The 18,544-nt window shown below is 41.2% G+C and overlaps 1 protein-coding gene across 2 annotated transcripts in view; it reads right to left on the reverse strand.

Moving 5' to 3' along the window:
- The window catches only part of LOC110537756 (septin-8-A), a 47,865-nt gene that overhangs the window by 11,009 nt on the left and 18,312 nt on the right, over positions 1–18,544 (reverse strand). Inside the window, exons 6-10 of one of the 2 annotated variants that reach the window (XM_021624125.3) lie at positions 17,793–17,889; positions 15,521–15,689; positions 15,180–15,312; positions 13,325–13,494; positions 7,949–8,929 (exon numbers count right to left, since the gene is read on the reverse strand). In XM_021624125.3, the coding sequence (XP_021479800.2) occupies positions 8,926–8,929; positions 13,325–13,494; positions 15,180–15,312; positions 15,521–15,689; positions 17,793–17,889 (573 nt within the window). In that variant the 3' untranslated portion in view covers positions 7,949–8,925. Of the gene's footprint in view, positions 1–7,948; positions 8,930–13,324; positions 13,495–15,179; positions 15,313–15,520; positions 15,690–17,792; positions 17,890–18,544 lie in introns of those variants that run through there. The other variant, XM_021624123.3, reaches the window with a different exon arrangement.

Below are 18,544 nucleotides of genomic sequence, written 5' to 3' on the forward strand. Positions count from 1 at the left end.
CCTTCAAACTCAGTGCCTCTTTGCTTGACATCATGGGAAAATCAAAAGAAAACATCCAAGATCTCAGAAAAAAACATTGTAGACCACAAGTCTGACTCATCCTTGGAGGCAATTTCCAAATGCCTGAAGGTACCACGTTTATCTGTAAAAACAATAGTACGCAAGTATAAACATCATGGGACCACGCAGCCGTCATACTGCTCAGGAAGGAGACGCATTCTGTCTTCTAGAGATGAACGCACTTTGGTGTAAAAAGTGCAAATCAATCACAGAACAACAGCTAAGGACCTTGTGAAGATGCTGGAGGAAACGGGTATGAAAGTATCTATATCCACATATCCTATATCACCCCTGCTCCAAAACCGCCATGAAAAAGCCAGACTACGGTTTGCAACTGCACATGGGGACAAATATTGTACTTTTTGGAGAAATGTCCTCTGGTCTGATGAAACAAAAATAGAACTGTTTGGCCATAATGACCATCGTTATGTTTGGAGGAAAAAGGGGGAGGCTTGCAAGCCGAAGAACACCATCCCAACCGTGAAGCACAGGGGTCATGTTGTGGGGTGCTTTGCTGCAGGAGGGACTGGTGAACTTCACAAAATAGATTGCATCATGAGGGAAGAGAATGATGTGGATATACTGAAGCAACATCTCAAGACATCAGTCAGGAAGATAAAGCATGTTTGCAAATGGACAATGACCCCAAGCATTCTTCCAAAGTTGTGGCAAAATGGCTTAACTTCTTGGGATAGGGGGCAGCATTTTCACTCTTGGATGAATAGCATGCCCAGAGTGAACTGCCTCCTACTCAGTCCCAGATGCTAATATATGCATATTGTTATTAGTATTGGATAAAAAACACTCTGAGGTTTCTAAAACTGTTTGAATGATGTCTGTGAGTATAACAGAACTCATATGGCAGGCAAAAACCTGAGAAAAAATCCAAACCGGAAGTGGGAAATCTGAGGTTTGTAGTTTTTGAACTCAGCCCCTATCGAATTCACAGTGGGTTATTAGGCAATTCCTAGGGCTTCCACTAGATGTCAACCGTCTTTAGAACGTTGTTTCAGGCTTCTCGTGTGAAGGGGGGCCGGATGGGAGCTGTTTGCCTAAGGGGTCTGCCAGCAACCTCGTTCTCACACGCGCATTTCACGTGAGAGGTATCTCTCGTTCCATTGCTTTTCTACAGACAATGGAATTCTCCGGTTGGAACATTATTGAACATTTATGATAAAAACATCCAAAAAATTTATTCCATTCTTAGTTTGACAAGTTTCTTTGACCTGTAATGTAACTTTTTGAATTTTTCGTCCGACTGGACCTGAACCCGCTTTTGGATTTGTTTACCAAACGCCATAACAAAAGAAGCTATTTGGACATAAATGGACATTATCGAACAAAACAAGCATTTATTGTGGAACTGTGATTACTGGGAGTGCATTCTGATGAAGATCATCAAAGGTAAGTGAATATTTATAAAGCTATTTATGACTAATGTTGACTGCGCAACATGGAGGATATTTATTTTGGCTGGTTTGGGCTCTGAGCGCCGTTCTCAGATTATGCTTTATCCGTAAAAAAAATTAAAAATCTGACACAGCGGTTGCATTAAGGAGAAGTGTATCTAAAGTTCCATGCATAACACTTGAATTTTCATCAACATTTATAATGAGTATTTCTGTGAATTCATGTGGCTCTCTGCAATATCACTGCATGTTTTGGAACTTCTGAACATAACACGCCAATGTAAAATAAGATTTTTGGATATAAATATTAACTTTACCGAACAAAACATACATGTATTGCGTAACATGAAGTCCTATGAGTGTCATTTGAGGATCATCAAAGGTTAGTGATTAATTTTATCTCTATTTGTGCTTTTTGTGACTCCTCTCTTTGGCTGGAAAAATTGCTGGGTTTTTCTGTGAGTTGGTGGTGACCTAACAGAATCGTTTGTGGAGCTTTTGCTGTTAAGCATTTTTGAAATCCGACACTATGGCTGGATTGACGAGAATTTTATATTTAAAATGGTGCCTAATACATGTATGTTTGAGAATTTTGATTTATGAGATTTCTGTTGATTTGTCCCAGTAAGTTAAGGATAACAAAGTCAAGGTATTGGAGTGGCCATCACAAAGCCCTGACCTCAATCCTATAGAAAATGTATGGGCAGAACTAAAAAAGTGTGTGCGAGCAAGGAGGCCTACAAACCTGACTCAGTTACACCAGCTCTGTCAGGAGGAATGGGCCAACATTCACCCAACTTATTGTGGGAAGCTTGACCCAAGTTAAACAATTTTAAAGGCAATGCTACCAAATACTATTTGAGTCCCAGTATGTACTGGGAATGTGATGAAAGAAATAAAAGCTGAAAGAAATCATTCTCTCTACTATTATTCTGACATTTCACATTTTTAAAATAAAGTGGTGATCCTAACTGACCTAAAAACAGGGAATTTTTACTAGGATTAAATGTCAGAAATTGTGGAAAAACTGCATTTAAATGTATTTGGCTAAGGTGTATGTAAACTTCCAACTTCAACTGTAAATGTGATAGTATTATTTTTAATACATTTGCAAAAATGTCTAAAACCTGTTTTTGTTTTGTCATTATGGGGTATTGTGTGTAGATTGATGAGTGGGAAAAAACAATTTCATCCATTTTAGAATAAGGTTGTAACATAACAAAATGTGGGAAAAGTGAAGGGGTCTGAATACACTGTACATATGAAATGGGTAAAACAGAAAGGAAAATGCCGCACACTGCTCATGGCTCATGTCCCAGGTGATATTTATTAACAACGTTTCAACCCTTAGGTCTTCATCAGGCATCCATATCCCAGGTGGTGGTGGAAGGGCAGTACTCAGTGACATCGCATTAATTTGTTTTCCATGAGTTTGCCTGCAACTCCAGCACTTGCGGAACGTACCTGGATGTGCTTATGTTCTTCAGCTTTTGTACTAAAACAGTATGTTTACACATGTTTAAACATTATTAAAGTGACCAGTGTTCCATGTCTATCTACACAGGGCAGCAGGGCTAAGTAACCCGGAGGTAGCTTAGTCTCGTCCGAGACTGCCGAGCAGCTCCCCCGGGACTGCCACGCAGAACAGAAGAAAATATCAGCGCATGGCAAGAAGCTCGAGATTTGCCCATGGAAATAACAGGGAAAATTCTAGAAAGTTGAGTGAAGTTAACACTATCAATGTTTCCCTTTACTGTGACAATTGTGATCGAATCAACGCGATATTAGCCACTTTTAATGCAACATACCGAAACAAAACGAACTATGCAAGAGATGTTGTTGTAGGAAGAACGCATCGGGGTAGGATTCTATTGCGCACGACTCAGCCCATACTCTACACAGACCAGTGGGGTATTTTGAGACAGGCTTGAATAAACTAAATAGTCAATAGGCAGAGGATGGAATAATTTATTTTTCTCTGTAATAATGGTAAGGGAATAACAATGCATTTTATTTTGTTGATTGGTTTCTTGCAACAAACATTTGTTACCTTAATGTCAAGCTCTGCATATTGTTTTTCAAAAGTCTCATGGAATGTAGGCCTACATTGAACACCACACATTGGCTGTTACTGTAGACTGAACGATGGAAATGGCTGTTCTATGTTAAAATGTTATGGGATGCATTTTCTCCATTGTTTTTGATGGTAGGCGACTCTGGTAGGCCTATATTATGATCAAATAGCCTCAGTAGCATAATGCCACTGTTAAAAAAAAAACAAAGCGGGTAAAGCCTTAGTGTTGTCCATGCAGGAAGGTGCACATCATTTTCACAACGTTCAAGTTTGCGCTCAGCAGACCTGAAATATGTTCGGTGTCAATATAAAGTTTGGGAAACATTGCTAGTGACAGTGACTAAGTTCAGGGTCGGAAAGGGGGGGTACCTAGTCAGTTGTCCAACAAATGTGTCTTCCACATTTAACCCAACCCCTCTGAATCAGAGCGGTGCGGGGGGCTGCCATAATCGACATCCACGTCTTCAGGCCCGGGGAACAGTGGGTTAACTGCCTTGCTCGGGGGCAGAACGACAGATTTTTACCTTGTCAGCTCAGGGATTTAATCCAGTAACCTTCCGGTTACTGGCCCAACGTTCTAACCACTAGGCTATCTGCCGCCTGGGTGGAGGCCGGCTAATGATGGCTGTTTAATAGTCTGATGGTAGCGGCCTCCCGAGTGGTCTAAGGCACTGCATTGCAGTGTTAGCTGTGCCACTAGAGATTCTGGGTTCGGGTCCAGGCTCTGTTGCAGCCAGCCTTGACCGGGAGACCCTTGGGACGGCGCACAATTGGCCCAGCGTCGTCCGGGTTAGGGGAGGGTTTGGCCGGCATGGATGTCCTTGTCCCATCGCACACTAGTGACTACTGTGGCGGGCCAGGCGCAGTGCACGCTGACACAGTTGCCAGGTGCACAGTGTTTCCTCCAACACATTGGTGCGGCTGTCTTCCAGGTTAATTGGGCATTGTGTCAAGAAACGGTGCAGGGTGGTTGGGTTGTGTTTCGAGGGACGCACGGCTCTCGACCTTCGCCTCTCCTGAGTCCATATGGGAGTTGCAGCTATGCGACAAGATTATAACTACCACAAAATTGGGTTGAAAACTGGGTAAAAAAAAAAAGATTAAAAAATTCTCTGGTCTTGAGGTAGAAGCTGTTATTCCGTCTCTCTATCCAAGCTTTGATGCACCTGTACTGACCTTGCCTTCTGGATGATAACTGGGTGAATAGGCCATGGCTGAGGTCCTTGATGATCTTGTTGGCACAGGATCGCCTAGAATGTCATTGTATGCTGTAATGTTGAGATTTCCCTTCGCTGGATCTAAGGGGCCCGAACCATGGTGATCTTAGTGTGGCTGCTCGGCCATGGAAACCAATTTCATGGGTTCTTGTACTGACATTGCTTCCAGAGGCAGTTTGGAACTCAGTGAGTGTTGAAACCGAGGAGAGACAGTTTTTACACACCTCAGCACTCGGCGGTCCTGTCCTGTGAGCTTGTGTGGCCTAGCACTTTGCGGCTGAGCCGTTGTTGCTCCTAGACGTTTCCACTTGAAAGACTTTGGTTGCAAGCAGGACTAAGGCAGAGAGGAAGAGGCGAAGTGAGAGGGCTCACTCTCGCCAAAATAAGCCCAATGTGTTTCATATGCGGCTGCTCGCCCACGTTTTATAGTATTTGCAGAGGTGGGTAGAGTACTGAAAACTTAAGTAAAAGTACTGTCACTTAATTGTAATTTGCTCAAGTAAAATTTGACTCCTTAAACTACTCAAGTAACAGTAAAAAGTATCCGGCCAGAAATTGACTTAACTAGGGAGCGGCAGGGTAGCCTTGTGTAGAGCATTGGACTAGTAACCAAAAGGTTGCAAGTTCATATCCCCGAGCTGAGAAGGTAAAACTGTTGTTTTGCCCCTGAACAAGGCAGTTAACCCACTGTTCCTAGGCCGTCACTGAAAATAAGACTTTGTTCTTAACTTGTCTAGTTAAATAAAGGTAAATAAAAATAAACTGTGACAGCAAACCAAAAGGACAACTTCGTGCAATTTATTTGACATTAATCTATCATTAAAGCCTGACAGCACCATCTTGCAGATGTCCCCCAGCACAGGTACTCTCCCATGAAGACTGACATTAAACAAAGTCTGTAGGCTGTAAGTTACAGTTTCAATTATGATAATTCAGTATCGACTTAATCTATCAATGTGCACAATTTCATAATGGTACTCCAGACATTGGAAGAAATACATGTTACAATATCATTTGAGGTATGTGATGGTGAAATCATACTAAAAAGATTTACACCAAGTGTGATGTAAAATGTTTCATTCAGAATGAACAGGTAAGTGTTACAACAGTCAATACCGAATTTTCACCATTTATGTTACCAGTATGCAAATTAGACATTTTCACCATGGAATGAAATTGATGTTGTGTTTTATTTTGCCTTTTCCTAACCTGCTATGAAATGTGTCTTCATCTTCCAAATATCTCCTTTCCACTGAGGGGTATTTTATTTCCTTGAGAGAGCAAGAGTGAGAAATGTGTGGGAGGATGCTGAGCTGAACTGACCCATTGATCCAGCTAACATTAGCTACCTACATGGTTGACACAGCTAGCTAGCTTAGACAGTTTACGTAGTGGCAACCTAATATGATAGCTACTTCCACACACATCTGATTAATCTATTCAAGCGTTGTGCCAATGACAAGGTCGCTAGTTGACCAACTAACAGATCATATGAGCTAAAAACAGGAGATTCAACTTTTTGTCAGATTCTGGGTTTGCCAAAGCTAGCTAAGTAGCCATTTGATTTGTACTTCTCCTCAAAACACAATTAACAGTAGAATATCTTAGAAATAGTTATCTTACTCCAGAAATATATTATTAAAAGGCCGAAGGTAAAGTGCAACTTACCTCTGATCACGTCTGGCTAAGAACCCAATAACAAAAATATGAAGACACCTGCTTCACTTCAATAGTCATACAGATTTAAAGGGGAACCAATAGTATCAATTCATGTAAATATTTTTTTAATCATGTTTGGTTGGGAGGTTTGTGTCTGTCAGCAATAATATAATAAATCTACACTGACAAAAAATATAAACGCAACATGTAAAGCGCTGGTCCCATGTTTCATGATCTGAAAAAAAAAATCCACACAAAATGTTTATTTCTCTCAGATTTTGTGCACAAATTGGATTACATCCCTGTTAGTGAGCGTTTTATCCTTTGCCAAGATAATCCATCCACTTGACAGGTGTGACGCATCAAAAAGCTGATTAAACAGCATGATCATTACACAGGTGCGCCTTGCTGGGGACAATAAATAGGCCACTAAAATGTCCAGTTGTGTCACAACACAATGCCACAAATGTCTCAAGTTGAGGGCGGTGCAATTGGCATGCTGACTGCAGGAATGTCAGGCAGAGCTGTTGCCAGAGAATTTAATTATAATCTACCATAAAGCCCCTCCAACGTTGTTTGAGAGAATTTTGCAGTACGTCCAACTGGCCTCAAAACCGCAGACCACGAGTAACCACGCCTGCTCAGGACCTCCACGCCCGGTTTCTTCACCGGAAAAACTCATTTTTATTGGTGGGCTTGGCTCCCCAGTCGGTGCACCCCTGCCCAGTCATGTGAACTCCATAGATTAGAGCCTAATGAATTTATTTCAATTGACTTATTTCCTAATGAACTGTAAGGCAGCAACATATAAGACATTGTTGAATGTTGCGTTTTATATATTATTTTTTCAGTATATGTAACGAAAGGGATTTGGTCAATTGAAACTTAGTAAAAAGTCAGTTACTTCCCCCAGAAATTAGAGAGTAACTAGAAAAGTACTAGTTCCTCCAAAAATATTAAGGGCATTTGTGGACCAGATTCAAACTCAAGACTACTCAGGCACGTGTGCCATTGTCAGTGGCTGTACCCACTGGTTCATGGAAGGAACTGAAATAACCTTTAATTTATTTTGCCTATTGGTTGCCTTAAACATAGAATAAAACAATTGATCTAAAGAAACAGATTTTCCCCTAACGAAGAATACATTATCCCCTACAAATATTGTCCATTTATTATAATCCACAAGTGGCGCTCTGTAGCTTGCACGTAGCATACATAGGCTACTTGTACTGACAACCAGTGAATCTGCAGTCTAAATTATTGTGTAGACTACTAACACAGCTACCAGCTGACTCCTAGCGTCAATTCTAAATACACATTCAAAATCCTTATTGTGCAAGATTATTTTCCTCCTACGACGAAATGGGTCATATTAGGATCTGACGTCTGTACATTATAAACTGTTTAAACATAATTAGAGCAGTAAAGATAAATGTTTTGTCATACCCATGGTATACGGTCTGATATGCCACAGCTTTCAGGGCTCGAACCCCCAAGTTTATCAAATCATGGGATAGGGAGACATCCAATGCGATGGTTGCATTTATTTTCAATGAAAACGAGTACTTCTAGTCTTTCGACATAAACATTTCTATTGTTAGTCCAGGCCTCTTAGTTTCTGCATTGTATATGGGCCGTGTAAACTGACACCACTCACATACTCATGTCAATGGCTTACGGTACATCACAATTAGACAACATACAGGATAGTGTGCTTTATCATATCCATTTTTCATATCTGCATTTTAATAAAGCCAAGTAAGTTCTGAAAATATTCACATACAGGTTTCTGGATTAACATAAAACAGCACCAGAAATGATTGCATATTTTTAATATTTAGTACTAGTATACTTGATGGTACCTACATATACCGGTTTGCAAAAATATAAATATACAGGTACTGTACTTAGTTACGTTATTGCTATGCAGGATTAAGGTCTGGCCTTGTTTGGCTCAGAATTCAGACCCCACTCTGAGGTGTACGGCCATTGTCTTATGTCAGATAGCGTAATGAAATGTCTACACTGTCGGTTGAATGTCACGTAGGAGTGACGCCACCTGATGTAAGACAATGGTGTTTGGCTGGTGAGGAGTCGAGTCCACCTACACTACCAGTAAATGCTTATCCGTTAACATTACATTAACTGACAATATGGGAGAACAAGGTAACAACACAAGTTAGTACCAAAAAACAGTGAAGTTCAAAGTCCATGATTTGTTGTTGTGCCTGTTATAAATCAGTGATGGTGAGCAAAACACATCAGTAAGTCTCAAACTAGAAAAAGAACAAGATGTATAAAAAAAACATGTTCCAAATTATAACATTAATGATCCTAGAGAAGGGAATGGCCACTGTCAGCAAGTTAGCTCTCTCGGTCTCCTGTCCCATCAGGGTCTTTGGTCCATGTGCACAATGTCATGAAGGAATGTCAAAAAACAAACGTTGACGTCACTATGATGATGGAAGACAAATCCATGGTCGGCTTGGCATACTGGGCTCATACATTAACTGAAAGAAAATGACAAAGAAAATGACCACAAATGACAAAATAAAGTGAATGGAAACACACTGTGGAGTGAAATTATGCAAATCATATACATTCCACATTCACATGCTTTCAGAAAAATGTATGACTTCATGAAGATGAAGTATAATGAAGGTGAAAGAGAAGACAGAAAAAAGAAAAAAATAAGGTCAGAAAATGTGTGGATTGTGCCTCAGAAAATCAATATAATGTCAGTACAGAATAATTAATGAAGGAGTGATAATTCAGAGCTGTCAGGGGAGGGAGCCCTTCAACTCCATTTTGAAGACCACTCATGAAAAATGCCAGTGTAAATGTAAAGTTCTAACAAAACTGTTACGAAGAGATCGAAATTTACACAATAGTTACCGGGAGGAAAATGGGGGAGCGTCATGCCTTTTCAATTTCAATGTATTTATTTTTTTAAATGGGGGGGGGTAATATGTTTTTTTTTGTTTAGTCCAGGGGAGGGTCGTGTAATTTGTAAATGGATGAAATTCCACATGCTCAGGGTTTGAGAATTAGTTTCTTATAATAGTATCTCATGTGTGCCCAATGCTGCCCCTCATCCCCGATTCTCTGCTGGGTGCGCAATATCTAGCACGCCTAGTGTGGTCTCAATCAAATGATCCATGGCCTAGGCTATACAACAAGCATGCTGGGAGAAGCACAGGGCAAAGTTATATTTTTAAGAAAATGTACAGTGCCTTGCGAAAGTATTCGGCCCCCTTGAACTTTGCGACCGTTTGCCACATTTCAGGCTTCAAACAAAGATATAAAACTGTATTTTTTTGTGAAGAATCAACAACAAGTGGGACACAATCATGAAGTGGAACGACATTTATTGGATATTTCAAACTCTTTTAACAAATCAAAAACTGAAAAATTGGGCGTGCAAAATTATTCAGCCCCCTTAAGTTAATACTTTGTAGCGCCACCTTTTGCTGCGATTACAGCTGTAAGTCGCTTGGGGTATGTCTCTATCAGTTTTGCACATCGAGAGACTGACATTTTTTCCCATTCCTCCTTGCAAAACAGCTCGAGCTCAGTGAGGTTGGATGGAGAGCATCTGTGAACAGCAGTTTTCAGTTCTTTCCACAGATTCTTGATTGGATTCAGGTCTGGACTTTGACTTGGCCATTCTAAACACCTGGATATGTTTATTTTTGAAACATTCCATTGTAGATTTTGCTTTATGTTTTGGATCATTGTCTTGTTGGAAGACACATCTCTGTCCCAGTCTCAGGTCTTTTGCAGACTCCATCAGGTTTTCTTCCAGAATGGTCCTGTATTTGGCTCCATCCATCTTCCCATCAATTTTAACCATCTTCCCTGTCCCTGCTGAAGAAAAGCAGGCCCAAACCATGATGCTGCCACCACCATGTTTGACAGTGGGGATGGTGTGTTCAGCTGTGTTGCTTTTACACCAAACATAACATTTTGCATTGTTGCCAAAAAGTTCAATTTTGGTTTCATCTGACCAGAGCACCTTCTTCCACATGTTTGGTGTGTCTCCCAGGTGGCTTGTGGCAAACTTTAAACAACACTTTTTATGGATATCTTTAAGAAATGGCTTTCTTCTTGCCACTCTTCCATAAAGGCCAGATTTGTGCAATATACGACTGATTGTTGTCCTATGGACAGAGTCTCCCACCTCAGCTGTAGATCTCTGCAGTTCATCCAGAGTGATCATGGGCCTCTTGGCTGCATCTCTGATCCGTCTTCTCCTTGCATGAGCTGAAAGTTTAGAGGGACGGCCAGGTCTTGGTAGATTTGCAGTGGTCTGATACTCCTTCCATTTCAATATTATCGCTTGCACAGTGCTCCTTGGGATGTTTAAAGCTTGGGAAATCTTTTTGTATCCAAATCCGGCTTTAAACTTCTTCACAACAGTATCTCGGACCTGCCTGGTGTGTTCCTTGTTCTTCATGATGCTCTCTGCGCTTTTAACGGACCTCTGAGACTATCACAGTGCAGGTGCATTTATACGGAGACTTGATTACACACAGGTGGATTGTATTTATCATCATTAGTCATTTAGGTCAACATTGGATCATTCAGAGATCTGCACTGAAAGTAAAGGGGCTGAATAATTTTGCACGCCCAATTTTTCAGTTTTTGATTTGTTAAAAAAGTTTGAAATATCCAATAAATGTCATTCCACTTCATGATTGTGTCCCACTTGTTGTTGATTCTTCACAAAAAAATACAGTTTTATATCTTTATGTTTGAAGCCTGAAATGTGGCAAAAGGTCACAAAGTTCAAGGGGGCCGAATACTTTCGCAAGGCATTGTACTTTGGGTTTTTGCACTGCTGGGATGGTGTGTGTGTGATATATATATATAATATATAATATATAACACTAGGCTACACTGCATTACACATTGCGATGGATAGGCGTTCCCATTCATGGTTTGACTGACATTCAGAGGGAGCGCTACAACTTTCTATAGCCGAGAAGCAGTGGTGTAGTTCTCAGATCAAAGTTTGTACCCACAGATTGAATACTTAAATGATAATCCCGATAAGCCGGTGTTTGGAGGATATATTAACACTGGTGTCGAGGGCCGGTATTATCATATTATCCACTAGATGGAGACTGTAGAAGCAATAAAAAAAAGTTATGTGACTGCCTCACATAGAACCCGTCTCTCTATTTGGATACATCCATAACAATGAGCTAATGATGTGCAATTTCACCTGGCATAGAAAATGTGCTCTCTCGCAGGACACCGTTGTTCAGAGGAGCTAACAACACAGTCACATCATACAAGCTGCAAACTAGCTGCACTTAGTTTTGTTTGACCTGTTTTCTATTGACATTTCTTTGTATATATCCTTGAAAATGTATGCTGATTCATGATTTCGACTGGTTGAGAAAAGCTGCCCGCCTGTCTGTCTGTCTCATCCCAACACGTTCATTACTATGCGACAGCTGAAGATCGAATTTGAATATTGAAACAAGGCTGCAAACGTCGGAGACAAACAGCAAGGTTTATACAAATCTCCACTGTTAAACTAAATGTCAGTCTAAAAGAAATGAGAGATAATGTCTAAATGCTTTTTATAATGGAGATAAAGTTTATAAATTGCCTGGCTGGGCAGACTAGACAGTGGATTGCCAGTCCGATGGAACAGAGTAAATAGGCATTTTAACATCATAGATTCAGCCGGTGGTAGCTTGTGGAATAGACACTGGCTGGAATGCGGTTTAACCAATCAGCATTCTGGATTAAACCCACCCGTTGTATAAAATAATAAGTGACGAGTAGGTCTATCAGATGTAGGCAACATCTTGATGAGGATTATTTTGAGCGCCTTTTGAACCGTGGTGCTGAATGGATAGCAGTAGTCACGTATCATTCTAAATTCCAATGCGCAAGGGGGTCCGTGGAGTTTTATGGACATCAAGACGGACACACAAAAAAATGTGGATCCTAGATCTTGTGATAAGGTTTGTGCGATGGATCAGTTTGTCTGCATATGCAGTAGTGGTGGTACTCCGATAGTAGGGCGAGTTCAAGTCTTGTCATACAAGACTGTTGACGACAGCCGTTTTAGAAACCCCTGGTAGAGATGTCTGTGGCTGTTATGTTGGACTTGGCCCGCTTAAAGTGTTCATGCCTCCGACCGACGGGCAATAGCAAAAAAAATCAATTAAATAATTAAAGCGGATACGGCCTCAGTGTTCATAGTAAACGCGCAATGGAAGTTGCACTGAATTTGACAACATTCATGTTTGCACTCAGCAGACCTGAAATTTGCGCAGTGCCACATTTCTTTTGAGGGAACAGTTTTTTCAAGTGCTCAGGGAGGGTTGAGTAAAAATATATTTTACTACCATTTAAACTTCAGAGAGTTACCATTTTCTCCAGGTATCCCCCATAAATAACATACAATACCTAATGTAGTGAAAACCCAAGCACTACCTCAGGAACTATGAAATATGTCAGACTAACCACAAAATGGATGAACGGTTTCACTAATAACTGCCAATGCACATATTATCCACTAGATGGAGACTTCAGAAGCAAAAAAAAAAAAAAGTGTCTGTGACTGCCTCACAGAGAACCTGTCTCTCTCCAACTAGGAACTGCTAAGGTCAGGTATTTTCCATAAGTCTGTCTGCTCATATTCATATAACTATTTCAGTGTACAATAAATACATCACCCTGGTATGGAATTTGGGGGGACGGAGGGGAAGGCCCCTCATGATCAGGGTATATACTCTAAGTCAATCCACTGCTATCTGTGATCTCAATTCAATCCTTTGGGGAGAAAGGGAGGACAAAGGAACTTTGAAGCTAAACCATAGGGTAAGAGAAGGTAAGGGAGGAATAAAGGGAGAGTGAGTGGAAGAGGACAGGAACTTGCTTACTTTTTCTTGTCCTTGTCCTTCTTGAGTGGCTGGGCTAAGGACAATGTCTCAGCTGCCACCTTCCTGCGGTTGAAGGCGTTCATTTCCTCTTCCAGTTCCCGCCTCTTCTCCTCCACCTTCCTCTTCTCCTCCTGGTGCATATGCTTCAGCTGCTCAAATTTGTTGTGCAACTGATTGTGGCAGATAGATAAGATGTCAGGCCAAGAGATAAAACTTGATTATCTACAAACCAAATATATATCAAAAAGGTCAGCACAGGTATAAATATGCATTGTTACATTTGACAGTATGTAGGTGTCAATGTCAACATTCAGTACCAGTCAAAAGTTTGGACACACCTACTCATTCAAGTGTTTTTATTTGTTACTATTTTCTACATTGTATAATAATAGTGAAGACACCACAACTATGAAATAACACATATGGAATCATGTATAAACCAAAAAAAGTGTTAAATAAATCCAAATATATTTCACATTTGAGATTCGTCAAAGTAGCCACCCTTTGCCTTGACAGATTTGCATACTCTCTCACCCAGCTTCATGAGGTAGTCACCTGGAATGCATTTCAATTAACAGGTGTGCCTCGTTAAAAGTTAATTTGTGGAATTTCTTTCCTTCTTAATGCATTTGAGCCAATCAGTTGTGTTGTGACAAGGTGGGGGGATATACAGAAGATAGCCCTATTTGGTAAAGACCAAGTCCATATTATGGCAAGAACAGCTCAAATAAGCAAAGAGAAATGAGTCCATAACTTTAAGACATGAAGGTCTGTCAATGTGGAAAATTTCAATAACTTTTAAAGTTTCTTCAAGTGCGGTTGCTAAAAACCATCAAGCGCTATGATAAAACTGTCTCTCATGAGGACCGCCACAGGAAAAGAAGACCCAGAGTTACCTCTGCTGCAGAGGATAAGTTCATTAGAGTTACTGGCCTCAGAAATTGCAGCCCAAATAAATGCTTCAAAGAGTTCAAGTAACAGACAAATCTCAACATCAACTGTTCAGAGGAGACTGTGTGAATCAGGCCTTCATTGTCTAATTGCTGCAAAGAAACCACTACTAAAAGACACCAATAAAATGAGACATGCTTGGGCCATGAAACACGAGCAATGGACATTAGACCGGTGGAAATCTGTCCTTTGGTCTGATGAGTCCAAATTTGAAATTTTAGGTTCCAATCGCCATGTCTTTGAGACTTGGAGAAGGTGAACGGATGATCTCCGCATGTGTAGTTCACACCGTGAAGCATGGAGGTGGTGGTGTCATGGTGTGGGGGTGCTTTGCTGGTGACACTGTGGTTTATTTAGAATTCAAGGCACACTTCACCAGCATGGCTACCACAGCATTCTGCAGTGATATGCCATCCCATCTGGTTTGAGCTTAGTGGGACTATCATTTTAGGTTTTATAAGGGCTATTTGACCAAAAAGGAGAGTGATTGTGCTGCATCAGATGACCTGGCCTCCACAATCATCTGACCTCAACCCAATTGAGATGGTTTGGGATGAGTTGGACTGCAGAGTGAAGGAAAAGCAGCCAACAAGTGCTCAGCATATGTGGGAACTCCTTCAAGACTGTTGGAAAAGCAAAAGCTGGTTGAGAGAATGAAGAGTGTTCAAAGCTGTCATCAAGGCAAAGAGTGGCTACTTTGAAGAATCTAAAATGAAATAACACTTTATTGGTTACTACATAATTCCATGTGTTATTTCATAGTTGTGATGTCTTCAATAAATAGATGTCCAAACTTTTGACAGGTACTGTATATGTAACAACTGAATCCTACATAAGACCGCAAACTCATTTCCTTCACCCCCCCACCTTCCTCCTCTTTCCCAGCCAGCAGCCACACCCTCACCTCTCTCTCCTTCTCTTTCAGCTCTGCCTCAGTCTCCTTCACTTTGTTGACAAACATCTGTCTCATCTCCTCCTCCTTCTTCTGCAGGTCTCCCATGAACTCTTTCCTCTTGGCTTCGTAGGTCTCCTGGAGGCTGTGGACAGGACAAACAAAGAAGTGGCTTACTACATATCAGACTAACTACAGCTTGGACTAACTCACAAAGGAATTACCATTTTTAAATCACTCACAGAGCATCTTTACATGCTGAACTCAGATTCATTGGTCTGCTTTCTTATAACATATGACTAAACAATTCATTTCAGTGTTTGTGTGTTCTGTGATCAGCCTTGCTGCCTCACCTGAATGGCTCACAGTCAGGGTCTGTATCTTTGAATCCCATCTCCTCCAGTTTGCAGCGGCGGTAGAGCTCGTAGTGGCGGGCATGAGTCTGCTCCCTCAGGTCCTCCATGTTCACCCTGATTAGCATCTCACGCAGCTTCACAAAGTCACAGTGGCTCTCGTTCTCCACTGGGCGGGACAGCACAGAGACAATGCAATGTCAACGAGACTATGTTACTAACATCTGAGGTCACAGGCACCACCATCAACCACGGTCAATGAATCTACATGAATGATATACAAGTTCAATGGGTCCACGTTGTGGGACTCCTGCAATTGATTAATGATAAACTAGGAGCTGTAAGATAACTCTCCTCTCAGAGTAGGAGTAGCATCACATCAACTGAGGAAAGCACAGTACGATTGAGGGGAAAATGTGGGGATATTTGGCAAGAGCAGTGTACATTAATTAGAAAAAAAAGGACAAAGTTCAGAGGTTATGGTCCACTAATAGAGTCAAAGAGTTCTCAGGCATCCAATCATGTGAGGACTGGAGCAGGAAGCCTTTCCTGCTTTTCACACTGACATAAGTGGGGGAGGATTTGCCCAGAGGAAGGTCATGGACTCCATGGCTACAGTGGTATACTGCAGGATATAGTGGAAATAAATACTGTATCAACCCCAGCTGTGAGCGCTGTGCTGGATGTAAGGATGTGGTAAAAAAAACAAAGTGCCAATTAGCACAGCGTTTAGTGTGGAACATGATCACTTTCGACATGAGTCACTACGCCTTCAGTATACAGAGAACGTGAAAATACTTTTTGAGAGAAATGACATACACAGACAAATGACCTCCACTTTGAAGTCTTTGGAGATGAGAAATGTGGAAGAAAATGGCTGACATCTGGCAACTAACAACCTCTCTGGTAAACTCTCCCCGCTGAGATCCGGGGTGCAATTTGCTGACCCCGGGAAACCCAGAGTTGCCAGGGCAGGGGAGAAACACATTACACACTCTGCACAGAAATAGTTGGGAGGGAAGAAATACCAGCGGTCTGCCATCTGTCATAGTTGTCTGGGGTTCAGAGATAACAAGAGAGATATCCTGAGGTGAAACTTAAAAAAGCACTCAAAATATCCCCCTACAAGACGTGTTTCTCATTTATCATAACCCATATATGACATAGAAAAACTGTTTTGATTGAGATAGTTGCTGCTATAAGCGAGGGAGATTCAATCAAGTGAACACACAAGATTCACTTAATCCAGTTTCCCAAACAATTTCAAAATTGTTTTTTTTAATGACCCATTCACTGAAAGATAAGACTCTCAGGAACACGTATATGCATCTTCTGTTTCCCTCGACAATGCTCACAAGCCGCGCAGGACTCATTAGAACAGAGTGGACAAGACCAGGCACCAAACCTGACAAGGGGAAGACAGAAGATCATCCAAAATTATTTCCTGATGATCTTCTGAACTTCCCAATACCTTTCTGATGTATTTTAATCACTTCAAACCACACTTTCTTCAGATTGAAATGCTTTCAAAAGTACGGTCAGACTGATTGGTAATAGGCCGTCATTGTCCCAATTCAAAAAGCAAAAACTGGCAGTTTCTTACATCACTTTGGGAACCTCTGACTTAATAATTTTCTATCTAGCCTATAATTTATCACCCTATTGATTGATGGAAATCCTCTGCTACACGCTTAACCTATGAGGCAGGCTTTATAAATAAACCTAAACCACAGTCCTTGAAGGATTGTGGATTGGAAACAACAGCCACAGGATAATGGAGAGAGCGTTCTGAATCAAACTCCCAGCTGGGTTCAAATATTAGGCTGACACTTTTATGATTTTTGTCTTGCTGCTTTTTGTTCTATGTTGCTATGTCTGTATGCTTCGTCTTGCTTGTCCTATGTTGCTATTGTCTATATTGTAATTGTTTTTAATAACCTGCCTGCGGTTGAAAATTAGCTGACTGGCTAAAACCGGCACTGTACAATATCCCTGTAAATAAAAATAAACTCAACACTAAAAAAATTCTCACAACAGTGCTCAGTGACAAGATCAAATTACAGCGTTTAGCCATCCCTGTCGACCACAGCTAAACATCTGCAAACAAAGCAAACAATGTAGCAGTGTCCCTGTAGTAATACTACCAATAGATGTGGCAGTGTCCCTGCAGTAATACTACCAATAGTGCATTCATCGGTCTCTGCCATTCCTGAACAGTGGTTCTCTCCTGAAATGGAAAGAAGCAAAGCGGTACAGAAGGAAAGGTACTCACCTTGCACTACTCCCCAGGGATACTGCCTGGCCCGCACTGTTTTGTTCCCAACTTTGACCTCCTCGATGCTCCCCACCACAGCGAAGGGGAGGTGAGCCTGAAAGAGTTCAGAGGTCAAGAGGTTAGTCAGGTTACAGATTTGACCAGAAGCAGCTTCCACAACACCCATCACTCTCACACAGGTTACACTTCCTTCCTCACAGTATAGCCAACATTTTTACTGGACAGGTCTAACTGCTTAGACAGATGTCCATAGGAAGACAGGAAAAAAAAGCAGACAGGCAATAGATAAACTTTGGCTGTACCAACGTTGCCATAGACCACACAAGAGTAACTCTAAACAGTGTTGACATATACGTTACTTCAGTTACTGTGTTTAACATCTAGCCAGCTGTATTTAGAGGCATGTCTTGTTGGTCTGATTAAACATATGGGCCCGATTGCAATAGAGATGCGGAAACTGCGGATTACCTGCAGGTTACAGCTGGATTTCTCAACACTCTACTACCGGGAGATTACACAGAGCTCCAAGCTAAAATAACCCTGGTTGCAATGAAAAAAGCTGCGGAAATATAACTAGAAGACCAGCTGATCTGACGCTGTTACTGTCAAGCCGGCTTAACACTAGACAATGGAAATGGCAATTGTCTGCGTTTACTACTCCCACCCCAGTGGAGAAAACATCCTATCAGGAACAACAAAATATAAATCATTTTTTTTGAAGAGAAGAATGTGACATATTATGACTGGAA

The sequence above is a fragment of the Oncorhynchus mykiss genome, chromosome 12 (genome assembly GCF_057628025.1).
Source record: "Oncorhynchus mykiss isolate SJ-2025 chromosome 12, ASM5762802v1, whole genome shotgun sequence".
NCBI lineage: Eukaryota > Metazoa > Chordata > Actinopteri > Salmoniformes > Salmonidae > Oncorhynchus > Oncorhynchus mykiss.